The sequence below is a fragment of the Pseudophryne corroboree genome, chromosome 7 (genome assembly GCF_028390025.1).
Source record: "Pseudophryne corroboree isolate aPseCor3 chromosome 7, aPseCor3.hap2, whole genome shotgun sequence".
NCBI lineage: Eukaryota > Metazoa > Chordata > Amphibia > Anura > Myobatrachidae > Pseudophryne > Pseudophryne corroboree.
This window is the reverse complement of record NC_086450.1, coordinates 24342496-24357074: the sequence shown is the minus strand read 5'-3', so window position 1 is coordinate 24357074 and position 14579 is coordinate 24342496. Positions and strand designations below refer to the sequence as shown.

General features: G+C 51.0%; 1 protein-coding gene across 3 annotated transcripts in view; it reads right to left on the bottom strand.

The window, feature by feature from the left end:
- Positions 1–14579, bottom strand: part of NAB1 (NGFI-A binding protein 1) — a 92981-nt gene that overhangs the window by 55255 nt on the left and 23147 nt on the right. For all 3 annotated transcript variants that reach the window (XM_063932761.1, XM_063932763.1, XM_063932762.1), the window contains exon 2: positions 903–1730. In XM_063932761.1, the coding sequence (XP_063788831.1) occupies positions 903–1715 (813 nt within the window). In that variant the 5' untranslated portion in view covers positions 1716–1730. The remainder of the gene's footprint in view (positions 1–902; positions 1731–14579) is intronic.

The following is a 14579-nucleotide window of genomic DNA, read 5'->3' as shown; positions in this document are numbered from 1 at the left end:
CTGTATATACTGTTTTTGCACCAAATTTATGTGCCCCCCCTCTCTTTTTACCCTCTTCTACCGTGATTCTGCAGGGGAGAGCCTGGGGAGCTTCCTCTCAGCGGAGCTGTGGAAGGAAAATGGCGCTGGTGAGTGGAGGAAGAAGCCCCGCCCCCTCAGCGGCGGGCTTCTGTCCCGCGTTCCTGTGTAAAAATATGGCGGGGGCCCATGCATATATACAGTGCCAAGAGGTTCTTAATTGCTGCCCAGGGCGCCCCCCCCTGCGCCCTACACCCTACAGTGACCGGAGTGCGTGGGTTAGTGTGGGAGCAATGGCGCACAGCTGCAGTGCTGTGCGCTACCTCATATGAAGACTGAAGTCTTCTGCCGCCGATTTCGACGTCTTCTTGCTTCAGACACCGGCTTCTGACTTCTGGCTCTGCGAGGGGGACGGCGGCGCGGCTCCGGGATCGGACGACCAAGGGTGCGATCCTGTGTACGATCCATCTGGAGCTAATGGTGTCCAGTAGCCTAAGAAGCAGGACCTATCTTCGGTGAGTAGGGCTGCTTCTCTCCCCTCTGTCCCACGATGCAGGGAGTCTGTTGCCAGCAGATCTCTCTGAAAATAAAAAACCTAACAAAATACTTTCTTTTTAGCAAGCTCAGGAGAGCTCACTAAGTAGCACCCAGCTCGTCCGGGCACAGATTCAAACCGAGGTCTGGAGGAGGGACATAGAGGGAGGAGCCAGAGCACACCAGTATCCAAATTCTTTCTTAAAGTGCCCTGTCTCCTGCGGAACCCGTCTATTCCCCATGGTCCTTACGGAGTCCCCAGCATCCACTAGGACGTTAGAGAAATAGGACATATAGTATTCATAGATACCAACGTTACTCTTGAGGCTCCTAATGCATTATATCCTTACCTCATGTAGAGTCAAGTGATTTCCATCCTTCCTCTTAGAGTCAAACCTGCCGTAGATCGCACTGTACTTGCGGACCTCCTCTTCTTTGCGCGGATCCTTGTCCGCCATTTCAAATATGTGCCCGACCATCTTTGCCAACTTCTTGTTGTTCTTCAGCATTTCCCTGACCTCACCCAAGTCACTCTTTGGCAACGAAAGTAGCATCCTCTCAACGCATTCGGCTACGGAGAGCGCAGCCGCGGCGTCCAAGGTCTCGTTGGTGTCTCTCGGCGATGCCGGGGAGCCGAGGTCCGCAGGGGACAGGCTGTGTTCACTGTCTGTAGTGTGGTGACTCGGCCAGTGCCTCCCCTCGCTGCTAAACTGCAGCGGAGAATTCCCCGCGCCTTCCGACTTCCCTGCGCTCTGCACGCACGTCGTGGCTGCACACTTCGGGATCTTCAAGTGCGGTTCCCTGGCGGTACTGTTCCTTTCGTAGCTGCTGGAGCTTAGTCCCAATAACGAGGAGGAGGATTCTGGAAGCTTATAGATTGGAATGCTGCTGACTGGTAAGGATGTTAGCGGCTGGTTAAACACGCCAGGGTTGGTGACCCAATCTCTCAGCGCCTTCTGCAGTCTCCTAACATGGAGAGGCTTGCTGGCCATCCCAACCAGTGCCATTATCTCCAAGAACTCCTCTTCTCCGGCTTCGCACAGCTGCTGAACGTCATCACCCCCCTGCTGTATGAAGGCATCAAAGTAAGAGAGCAGGTTGGCTCTTTGTAATATCCTATAAAGTTGGAGTTCCCCCAGCGTCCTGGGTAACGAAGACGCCATGACCGATCAGTGAACCTGGAATAAAAACAACAGATTATTATCCTTCATTTATATGGCGCCACAAGGGTTCTGCAGCGCCTTACAAAGCACATAAACCAATGAGCAAAACAGCGACTTACAGTACAGGACAGCGTAGGACAAACACGGGTGTAGTACGGCTGACCGGCGGTCAGCTTACCGACGCCGGATCCCGGCGGGGAGGGGCGAGTGCAGCCAGCCCCTTGCGGGCTTGGTGGCGACCTGCGGTCACCACGGGTTCTATTCCCACTCTATGGGTGTCGTGGACACCCACGAGTGGAAATAGTCCCTGTTGGTCGGCATGCCGACCATCGGGATAGTGACCCGTCGGGCTGGTGGAGGAGGTCATGTGACTGTCGGTCAGCTGACCGGTGGTCACATGAATACCACCCGACAAATACATGGTGAAAGAAGCATCATGGTAGCAGAAACCGAGTATTAGGTGCTGCCATAGGGAGTATGGAGTAGAAGATAGTCTCAGCAAGAGAAGGTATAGCCCATGAGGGCAGAGGGCCCTGCTCATGAGCGCTCACATTCTATAGGGGAGGGTAATATCTGAATTGTCCGATTACTGTATATAAGTTAGCTTTGATCTGCAAATGTTTGCATGCATGCTTACAACGGCACGAAAAGGAAGAACCTCTCTTATTGTACGTGCCGTAAATACGCGTCATAGAAATGAACGCTCAGCAGGGATTTTGGCCATCCGCAGAGGCGTATTGGGGTGATACATTGACAAGCGCAGCCCTCATGACCTCAGACAGCCAATCAGGACTGCGATTGTTTAAACGCTTCATTGAATTGCAAATACGAGGGACGTGTGACGATCCTGCTCGTTATAGACACAACAGGCATTTACACTATAGCTACAACTACTAATGATAATAAATATTAATGTGCGGTTCAGAGGGCAAAGACACAGAGAGACCTGAGAGGTGGAGGAGGGGCCACACAAGGCCTTACAGGAAGAGGTGGTGGCACAGGAAACCCACAAGGAGGAGAGTGGGGCCACAGGGAGGAGATGGGCCCCTGAAAGCCCACGAGAAGGGGGTCACAGGAGCCCATGATGATGTCTGACGCTAAATATATGTAGCACTTTCACTCGTTTTCTTCATGTGGGCATATTTTATATATATATATATATATATATATATATATATATACCAACAGAAGTAAAACTGAACTTTCTGTTTGTATATATATATATATATATATATATATATATATATATATATATATATATATATATATATATATATATACACACATATGGTTTTCGCTGCTTTTCACTACACACTCTACATGGGTCACCTTACCTGAAGAAAAGGCTTGCTGCCTTGAAACGTTGTAAGACCTCCATGTCTTTTTGATTGTTTGTACACTTTTTGATTTGCTATGCTTTGCACATAAATTATTTTTCAAAGTCCTTGGAGTGCCGCCTCTGTCCTTTCCAGATATACCTGAGCCACAGGTGGGAAAGGCATGCTACCTGAATTAATCTAAGGAAGGCACCCAGGCATATGCTTTTTTCATACCGAGTGCCGGATGTATACATTGATATATATACACATACATATTTTATGTTGTAGGTTAGTCGCCACCAGATATAAGAAGACATCCCCAACGAGCCCCTGTCAATAGTCTGCTCAGCTTACGACCGCCTGTCGCAATACCTAGACGTCTAGACTTTTGTGACGATGACGATTGTCTGGTTGACTGAACACAATAATGGTGGTTTAGTTGAAATGTTGTTACAATACTTTACATAACCAGTGTGATAACAGCAATATACTGTAGTGTTGGAGGGACAGCAGGGTATACAATACATAGCTAAGCATTGACTGGGCGGACTGTTACAGGCTCAGTTCTCCTACACCCTAACGTACACTCTGCGTGCGTCGCCTGCAGCGCAAATACTTAGCGCAGTGTGTACTATTTGCACACTTAGAAGTAACCCTTAGTAAGTAACACAGAATGAACAGTAGACGAGGCTCTCTCTGACTCATTGTACATCATAGGGATGTACTGTAGTAAGGAGTGGCACCATGGCTGGGAGATAGGGGAAAGGGATTAGTGTCCTGTACGACTCCATCACTCATTCACCTGCCACATGATTACACAGCAGAATCACACCTTTAACAAGAACACACTGCAGTCAGGACCGCAAGGTGACAACGCACAGGCTGGCACGTTCATGAGACAGACTGTAACGGGATGCAGCCAGAGCCACCAATGAAGGGTAGGAGGTCACTAGGACCAGGGAGAGAATGCTGTCAGATGTCCACAAAGGAGGACACAAAGCAGGAGACGCATAAGGTAGCTGACACCTCATATATTATATATAGGAGGGTTATATAATTACCCTGCTCCAGAGGTACAAACAAATAAAGCTGCTCCCCTAATATCCCCTGGGATAGAAGTATAGTTTATAGGGCCTGATTCAGACCTGATTGCTCCTCTGTGAATTTGCAGAGGTTTGCGATCGGATAGTCACCGCCCAGACAGAGTGAATACCCGCCCCGGGCAAGTCTGCGTACGCCGTGCGGAAATCTGTGCGAGCGCCGGCCAGCTGCAAATCCGTTCGCAACTCACTCACCATCAAATGATTTCTCCAGTCTGTGCGCAGCCCGGGACTTACTCCTACAGTGCGATACACACAGGCCGATCGGGGTCGGAGCTGATGTCACACACCCGCCCAGAAAACGGTTGGGTACGCCTTCGTTTTTCCCGGCACTCCCAGAAAACGACCAGTTACCACCCACAAACGTCCTCTTCCTGTCAATCACCTTATATACGCCTAGCGATTAAAAAAGACGCTGAATTATTTTGCAGTTTGGTCTCGTGCGTGTGTCCTACGATCCGTACGCATGCGCAGTCATTCGATAATCGCCCGCCTGGCCAATTCGCACAACACCGATCAGGTCCCCGTAGTTGTCTAAAAGGAGACACATCAATAGATTGGTCTCCAATAAATTTCCGATAAAATTGAATAAGGTCAGACAGTATTCTGACCGCTGGCACCCCAAGCTCCAGGACCCCGACACCCTCCCGTTTAGGCGGCCTAACCAGGACTTCAGACGGGTTTAGCTGTTTTACGTGGCTAAACACAGTCTGATTGGGTGCGACAAGCGCAATAACTAATGGGTACCCAGAAAGTGTGCCCACTAATTGTTTTTTTCACATTGAGACTTTTTGCTGATTTTGTTTTGTGATCTTGTAACTACATGAAACAAAAACATAAGCGGAGTTCCCCCACAAAAGAGAGTTCTTTTCCACGGTATCTGGACTCCGGGTTGACACCAAAAAAGGTTGACACTACTTAGGTCGACACCAATCGGTCGACATGCCTTAGGTCGACGCCTGAAATAGGTCGACGTGGAAAAAGGTCAACATGAGTTTTTCATATTTTCACACCTTGCCTGAAGTATGCGAGGGGACGCGGTACACTAATTAGGGTTCCTGGTCATGTTACAGAGAAAACGACACCAAAATAATAATAAAAACTTATGTCCACCTTTTGTTCATGTCGACCTATGTTAGGTGTCGACCTTGAGTCCCACACCCCTTTTCTCCTGTTCCTTTAAGACTATTATTTAGGGTGCACCTTCAGAGAGACCCCTCATATGTGGATTTACCTATATTGTACACACTCCCGTTTTCCTTAATCTATCAGATTTTTGGAACATTATCTGGTGCTTGATACAGAGTGTACTAATTATAACCTCCACTAAAAACGTTTCATCACCCGGTGGGCTTCAGATGTATGCCTCCCATTGTTGTACGGTATCGCAGGCACTAAATGGGTTCTAGAATTGAAGAACAGAAGTGAAGATTACAGGGATCACTGTTACAGAACGGATTCCTGGCTTCCTCTTCCAAATGAACAGAAAATTCCCGGGATCTAAGGGCCTCCAGCTAATTATATATATTATTTCTATAACAAACACTAGTAACATAATTGTATTTCTAGCCTCCACATAAATAACACACCGTACGGTCTATGATGTTCCCAGTGCAGCAGATTGCCCGGGGTTCCCACAATATCACAATGCAAGAGATACAGATTCCGAAGGGAAAATAAAATAAGAATTTACTCACCGGTAATTCTATTTCTCGTAGTCCGTAGTGGATGCTGGGACTCCGTAAGGACCATGGGGTATAGCGGCTCCGCAGGAGACTGGGCACAACTAAAAGAAAGCTTTAGACTAACTGGTGTGCACTGGCTCCTCCCACTATGACCCTCCTCCAGACTTCAGTTAGGATACTGTGCCCGGAAGAGCTGACACAATAAGGAAGGATTTTGAATCCTGGGTAAGACTCATACCAGCCACACCAATCACACCGTATAACTCGTGATACAATACCCAGTTAACAGTATGATAACAACTGAGCCTCTCAACAGATGGCTCAACAATAACCCTTTAGTTAAACAATAACTATATACAAGTATTGCAGACAATCCGCACTTGGGATGGGCGCCCAGCATCCACTACGGACTACGAGAAATAGAATTACCGGTGAGTAAATTCTTATTTTCTCTGACGTCCTAAGTGGATGCTGGGACTCCGTAAGGACCATGGGGATTATACCAAAGCTCCCAAACGGGCGGGAGAGTGCGGATGACTCTGCAGCACCGAATGGGCAAACTCTAGGTCCTCCTCAGCCAGGGTGTCAAACTTGTAGAATTTAGCAAATGTGTTTGACCCCGACCAAGTAGCTGCTCGGCAAAGTTGTAGAGCCGAGACCCCTCGGGCAGCCGCCCAAGAAGAGCCCACCTTCCTCGTGGAATGGGCTTTCACTGATTTAGGATGCGGCAGTCCAGCCGCAGAATGTGCAAGCTGAATCGTACTACAGACCCAGCGAGCAATAGTCTGCTTTGAAGCAGGTGCACCCAACTTGTTGGGCGCATACAGGATAAATAGCGAGTCAGTCTTTCTGACTCCAGCTGTCCTGGAAACATAAATTTTCAGGGCCCTGACTACGTCCAACAACTTGGAAGCCTCCAAGTCTTTAGTAGCCGCAGGCACCACGATAGGTTGGTTCAGATGAAAGGCTGATACCACCTTAGGGAGAAATTGGGGACGAGTCCTCAATTCTGCCCTATCCATATGGAAAATCAGATAAGGGCTTTTACATGACAAAGCCGCCAATTCTGATACACGCCTGGCCGAAGCCAAGGCCAACAACATGACCACTTTCCACGTGAGATACTTCAATTCCACGGTTTTAAGTGGCTCAAACCAATGTGACTTTAGGAAATCCAACACCACGTTGAGATCCCAAGGTGCCACTGGAGGCACAAAAGGGGGCTGAATATGCAGCACTCCCTTAACAAAAGTTTGAACTTCAGGTAGTGAAGCCAGTTCTCTCTGGAAGAAAATCGATAGAGCCGAAATCTGGACCTTAATGGAACCCAATTTTAGGCCCATAGTCACCCCTGACTGTAGGAAGTGCAGGAAACGGCCCAGCTGAAATTCTTCCGTTGGGGCCTTCCTGGCCTCACACCACGCAACATATTTTCGCCATATGCGGTGATAATGGTTTGCGGTTACTTCTTTCCTAGCTTTAATCAGCGTAGGAATGACTTCCTCCGGAATGCCCTTTTCCTTCAGGATCCGGTGTTCAACCGCCATGCCGTCAAACGCAGCCGCGGTAAGTCTTGGAACAGACAGGGCCCCTGCTGCAGCAGGTCCTGTCTGAGCGGCAGAGGCCATGGGTCCTCTGACATCATTTCTTGAAGTTCCGGGTACCAAGCTCTTCTTGCCCAATCCGGAACAATGAGTATAGTTCTTACTCCTCTTCTCCTTATTATCCTCAGTACCTTTGGTATGAGAGGAAGAGGAGGGAACACCTAAACCGACCAGTACACCCACGGTGTCACTAGAGCGTCCACAGCTATCGCCTGCGGGTCTCTTGACCTGGCGCAATATCTTTCTAGCTTTTTGTTTAGGCGGGACGCCATCATGTCCACCTGTGGCCTTTCCCAACGGTTTACAATCAGTTGGAAGACTTCTGGATGAAGTCCCCACTCTCCCGGGTGGAGGTCGTGCCTGCTGAGGAAGTCTGCTTCCCAGTTGTCCACTCCCGGAATGAACACTGCTGACAGTGCTAACACGTGATTTTCCGCCCATCGGAGAATCCTTGTGGCTTCTGCCATCGCCGTCCTGCTTCTCGTGCCGCCCTGTCGGTTTACATGGGCGACCGCCGTGATGTTGTCTGACTGGATCAGTACCGGATGGTTTTGAAGCAGGGGTTTTGCCTGACTTAGGGCATTGTAAATGGCCCTCAGCTCCAGAATATTTATGTGCAGGGAAGTCTCCTGACTTGACCATAGTCCTTGGAAGTTTCTTCCCTGTGCGACTGCCCCCCAGCCTCGAAGGCTGGCATCCGTGGTCACCAGGACCCAGTCCTGTATGCCGAATCTGCGGCCCTCTTGAAGATGAGCACTCTGCAGCCACCACAGCAGAGACACCCTGGTCCTTGGAGACAGGGTTATCAGCCGATGCATCTGAAGATGCGATCCGGACCACTTGTCCAACAGGTCCCACTGAAAGGTTCTTGCATGGAACCTGCCAAATGGAATCACTTCGTAGGAAGCTACCATCTTTCCCAGGATCCGCATGCAGTAATGCACCGACACCTGTTTCGGTTTTAGGAGGCCTCTGACTAGAGATGACAGCTCCTTGGCCTTCTCCTCCGGGAGAAACACTTTTTTCTGTTCTGTGTCCAGAACCATCCCCAGGAACAGTAGACGTGTCGTAGGGACCAGCTGTGACTTTGGAATATTTAGAATCCAGCCGTGCTGTTGTAGCACCTCCCGAGATAGTGCTACCCCGACCAACAACTGCTCCCTGGACCTCGCCTTTATCAGGAGATCGTCCAAGTACGGGATAATTAAAACTCCCTTCTTTCGAAGGAGTATCATCATTTCGGCCATTACCTTGGTAAAGACCCTCGGAGCCGTGGATAGACCGAACGGCAACGTCTGGAATTGGTAATGACAATCCTGTACCACAAATCTGAGGTACTCCTGGTGAGGATGGTAAATGGGGACATGCAGGTAAGCATCCTTGATGTCCAGTGATACCATGTAATCCCCCTCGTCCAGGCTTGCAATAACCGCCCTGAGCGATTCCATCTTGAACTTGAATTTTTTTATATATGTGTTCAAGGATTTCAAATTTAAAATGGGTCTCACCGAACCGTCCGGTTTCGGTACCACAAACATTGTGGAATAGTAACCACGTCCTTGTTGAAGTAGGGGCACCTTTACTATCACCTGCTGGGAATACAGCTTGTGAATTGCCTCTAACACTGCCTCTCTGCCTGAGGGAGTTGTTGGCAAGGCAGATTTGAGGAAACGGCGGGGGGGGGGGGGGGGGGGAGACGTCTCGAATTCCAGCTTGTACCCCTGAGATACTACTTGAAAGATCCAGGGATCCATCCGTGAGCGAGCCCACTGATCGCTGAAATTTTTGAGACGGGCCCCCACCGTACCTGGCTCCGCCTGTGGAGCCCCAGCGTCATGCTGTTGACTTAGAGGAAGCGGGGGAGGACTTTTGCTCCTGGGAACTGGCTGTATGCTGCAGCTTTTTCCCTCTACCTCTGCCTCTGGGCAGAAAGGACGCGCCTTTAACCCGCTTGCCCTTATTGGGCCGAAAGGACTGTACCTGATAATACGGTGCTTTCTTTGGCTGTGAGGGAACATGGGGTAAAAATGTAGACTTCCCAGCTGTTGCTGTGGAAACGAGGTCCGAGAGACCATCCCCGAACAACTCCTCACCCTTATAAGGCAAAACTTCCATGTGCCTTTTAGAATCTGCATCTCCTGTCCACTGCCGAGTCCATAACCCGCTCCTGGCAGAAATGGACATTGCACTTATTTTAGATGCCAGCCGGCAAATATCCCTCTGTGCATCCCTCATGTATAAGAGTGCGTCTTTAATATGCTCTACGGTTAGCAATATAGTGTCCCTGTCTAGGGTATCAATATTTCCCGGCAGGGAATCTGACCACGCAGCTGCAGCACTGCACATCCATGCTGAAGCAATAGCTGGTCTCAGTATAACACCTGTGTGTGTATATATAGACTTCAGGATAGCCTCCTGCTTTCTATTAGCAGATTCCTTCAGGGCGGCCGTATCCGGAGACGGTAGTGCCACCTTCTTTGACAAGCGTGTGAGCGCTTTATCCACCCTAGGGGATGTTTCCCAACGTGACCTATCCTCTGGCGGGAAAGGGTACGCCATTAGTAACCTCTTAGAAATTACCAGTTTCTTATCGGGGGAAGCCCACGCTTCTTCACACACTTCATTTAATTCCTCAGATGGAGGAAAAACAGCTGGTAGTTTTTTCTCTCCAAACATAATACCCTTTTTTGTGGTACCCGGGGTAACATCAGAAATATGCAACACATTTTTCATTGCCTCAATCATATAACGTGTGGCCCTATTGGAAGATACATTAGTCTCATCGTCGTCGACACTGGAGTCAGTATCCGTGTCGACATCTGTGTCTGCCATCTGAGGTAGCGGGCGTTTTAGAGCCCCTGATGGCTTTTGAGATGCCTGGGCAGGCACAGGCTGAGAAGCCGGCTGTCCCATATTTGGTATGTCGTCAAACCTTTTATGCAGGGAGTCGACACTGTCGCGTAATTCCTTCCACAGAACCATCCACTCAGGTGTCGACCCCGCAGGGGGTGACATCACATTTATCGGCATCTGCTCCGCCTCCACATAAGCCTCCTCATCAAACATGTCGACATAGCCGTACCGACACACCGCATACACACAGGAAATGCTCTGACAGAGGACAGGACCCCACAAAGCCCTTTGGGGAGACAGAGAGAGAGTATGCCAGCACACACCAGAGCGCTATATAACACAGGGATCCCACTATAAATGAGTGTTTTTTCCCTTATAGCTGCTTATATTATATATATATACTGCGCCTAAATTTAGTGCCCCCCCTCTATTTTTTACCCTTATGTAGCTTGACACTGCAGGGGAGAGCCAGGGAGCGTCCTTCCAGCGGAGCTGTGAGGGAAAAATGGCGCCAGTGTGCTGAGGGAGATGGCCCCGCCCCTTTTCCGGCAGACTTCTCCCGCTTTTTCTGGAATTCTGGCAGGGGTATTTTTACACCTCTATAGCCTTCCTGACTATATATGGTGTAGATTTGCCAGCCAAGGTGTATTATATTGCCCTCAGGGCGCCCCCCCCCCCCCCCCAGCGCCCTGCACCCATCAGTGACCGGAGTGTGAGGTGTGCATGAGGAGCAATGGCGCACAGCTGCAGTGCTGTGCGCTATGCCAGCAGATCTCACTGTAAAATAAAAAACCTAAAATATACTTTCTTTCTAGGAGCTCAGGAGAGCCCCTAGTGTGCATCCAGCTCAGCCGGGCACAAGATTCTAACTGAAGTCTGGAGGAGGGTCATAGTGGGAGGAGCCAGTGCACACCAGTTAGTCTAAAGCTTTCTTTTAGTTGTGCCCAGTCTCCTGCGGAGCCGCTATTCCCCATGGTCCTTACGGAGTCCCAGCATCCACTTAGGACGTCAGAGAAAACACATTTAACAAAACTATCACACACACAAAGCGACAACACTCAGTAACATTCTGTGTGTGCAAATATAGAATTTTTTATCACAAATCTGCATTTAGCCTTTATAAGATTCTACATTGGTTTTTGCAGTGGTAGCAACCAATTAAATTCTGTCTATCAGTTACTAGAATGCAATAGAGAGAGGATAGCGAAAATCTGATAGGTTGCTATAGGCAACAACAAGGCTTTTCATTGTTAGAAGCTGTGCAGCAACACAGAAGGGACAGTCTTTTCTTTCCAATGGTTTTTCCAAAATGAATGAAAAATAAAAAGTAGTTTTCAGTTTCTTTGCCACTTACCAGAAGCTACTGCGCATTCTAGTCTTACGTTACAAAGAAACCAATGTTATTTTGCAAGAATGAAAAGCAAGGTATGGTTTGTGTTAACCATGCACAGAAAAAAATACGGAACTCGAAATCGGAATGCAATGACCCCAAATGCCAACAAGGCAAAGCACGGGGCTGCAAAATACATTTATAGTAAAGTTGATAATCACAGCAAAGCAGTCTGCCGTCAAAATAATGCAGGGGAAATGCAACACACAGCTACGCACGATCAAACGGTATTCCGTATAAATATGCCAGCTTGTTTTCATGAAGTGGCGCTGAAACGCTGCTGTGTCCTCTCTGAGGAGAAGCTCCGCCCCCAAAATGGCGCTGTCTTCCCGCTCACCATGGATTATACTGGCCTGAGGATTTACTGCTGGCTGAGATCCGCGGACCCCGACAGGCTTCTGGACCAGTATAGGGGGTAAGCGCTGGCCCAGGGCGCCCCTCACCGCTGAGCCTTCCTAGGAGCGCAGTTAATACTGCGCTTCAATCCCTGCTGCCCCCATCTTCACACCGGCCCCCCGCTTGCTAGGGGGGTCGGTGACTCACTCGCCACAATCTTCAGCTCTGTAAGGGGGTGGCGGCATGCTGCTGGGGCGAGCGGTCCCCTGTGGCGGGTAGTGATCTATCCCCTCAGGAGCTCAGTGTCCGGTCAGCGGAGATAGTGGCTCAGACCCCGCAGGGCGGACACTACTCCCCCCCTTAGTCCCTCGCTGCAGGGAGGCTGTTGCCAGCAGCCTCCCTGTAAAATAAAAAAACCCTGAAACAAAGTTTTACCAGAGAAGCTCTGTAGAGCTCCCCTAGCTGTGACCGGCTCCTCCGGGCACATTTTCTAAATTGAGTCTGGTAGGAGGGGCATAGAGGGAGGAGCCAGTCCACACTCTCAAACTCTTAAAGTGCCAATGGCTCCTGGTGGACCCATCTATACCCCATGGTACTAATGTGGACCCCAGCATCCTCTAGGATAGGGGTGGGCAAAATACGGCCCGCGGGCCGGATGCGGCCCGCAAACCGATCCTGTCCGGCCCACTGCCTCCCACCAGCGAGCAATGACAAGCGGCCCGAACGGCTGAGCTGCTTGTCATTGCTCTGAGCTGCAGTACCTCCAAGCTGCCGAAAGAAAGGTGTGTGTGTGTGTGTGATAGTGTGCGTATATTTGTGTGTGCGGGCAGTGGCGTCAGTCTGTTTTTAGGTTTGGGAGAGAGATCTTTAGCTCTCGCTGTACCAACCCCTCCCGTGTTCTGTCACCATGTCACACCCACCGTGTTCTGTCACTGTGTGTCACCCCCCCGTGTTCTGTCACCGTGTCACACACCCCGTGTTGTCACCGTGTCACCCCCACCGTGTTCTGTCACCGCGTCACACACCCCGTGTTCTGTCACCGTGTCACCCCCACCGTGTTCTGTCACCGTGTCACACACCCCGTGCTCCGTCACCGTGTCACCCCCACCGTGTTCTGTCACCCTGTCACACACCCCGTGTTCTGTCACTGTCACCCCCCCTCCCTGTGTTCTGTCACTGTGTCACCCCCCCGTGTTCTGTCACCGTGTCACCCCCCCCCGTTTTCTGTCACCGTGTCACCCCCACCGTGTTCTGTCACTGTGTCACACACCCCGTGTTCTGTCACCCCCACCGTGTTCTGTCACCGTGTCACACACACCGTGTTCTGTCACCCTGTCACACACCCCGTGTTCTGTCACTGTCACCCCCCCTCCCCGTGTTCTGTCACTGTGTCACTCCCCCCCCGTGTTCTGTCACCGTGTCACCCCCCCCGTTCTCTGTCACCGTGTCACACCCCCCGTTCTCTGTCACCGTGTCACACACCCCGTGTTTTGTCACTGTCACCCCCCTCCCCGTGTTCTGTCACTGTGTCACCCCCCCCCCCCCGTGTTCTGTCACCGTGTCACACCCCCGTTTTCTGTCACCGTGTCACACCCCCTGTGTTCTGTCACCGTGTCACACCCCCTGTGTTCTGTCACCGTGTCACCCCCCCCATGTTCTGTCACCGTGTCACCCCCCCGTGTTCTGTCACCGTGTCACACGCCCCGTGTTCTGTCACCGTGTCACCCCCCCGTGTTCTGTCACTGTGTCACACACCCCGTGTTCTGTCACCGTGTCACCCCCACCGTGTTCTGTCACCGTGTCACACACCCCGTGTTCTGTCACCGTGTCACCCCCACCGTGTTCTGTCACAGTGTCACACACCCCGTGTTCTGTCACTGTCACCGCCCCTCCCCGTGTTCTGTCACTGTGTCACCCCCCCGTGTTCTGTCACAGTGTCACCCCCCCCCCCTGTTTTCTGTCACCGTGTCACCCCCACCGTGTTCTGTCACCGTGTCACACACCCCGTGTTCTGTCACCCCCACCGTGTTCTGTCACCCTGTCACACACCCCGTGTTCTGTCACTGTCACCCCCCCCTCCCCGTGTTCTGTCACTGTGTCACCCCCCCCCCGTGTTCTGTCACCGTGTCACTCCCCCGTTTTCAGTTACCGTGTCACACCCCCTGTGTTCTGTCACCGTGTCACACCCCCCGTGTTCTGTCACCGTGTCACCCCCCCGTGTTCTGTCACCGTGTCACACACCCCGTGTTCTGTCACCGTGTCACCCCCACCGTGTTCTGTCACCGTGTCACACACCCCGTGTTCTGTCAGTCAACCCCCCTCCCCGTGTTCTGTCACTGTGTCACCCCCCCGTGTTCTGTCACAGTGTCACCCCCCCTGTTTTCTGTCACCGTGTCACCCCCACCGTGTTCTGTCACCGTGTCACACACCCCGTGTTCTGTCACCCCCACCGTGTTCTGTCACCCTGTCACACACCCCGTGTTCTGTCACTGTCACCCCCCCTCCCCGTGTTCTGTCACTGTGTCACCCCCCCCGTGTTCTGTCACCGTGTCACCCCCCCCCGTTTTCTGTCACCGT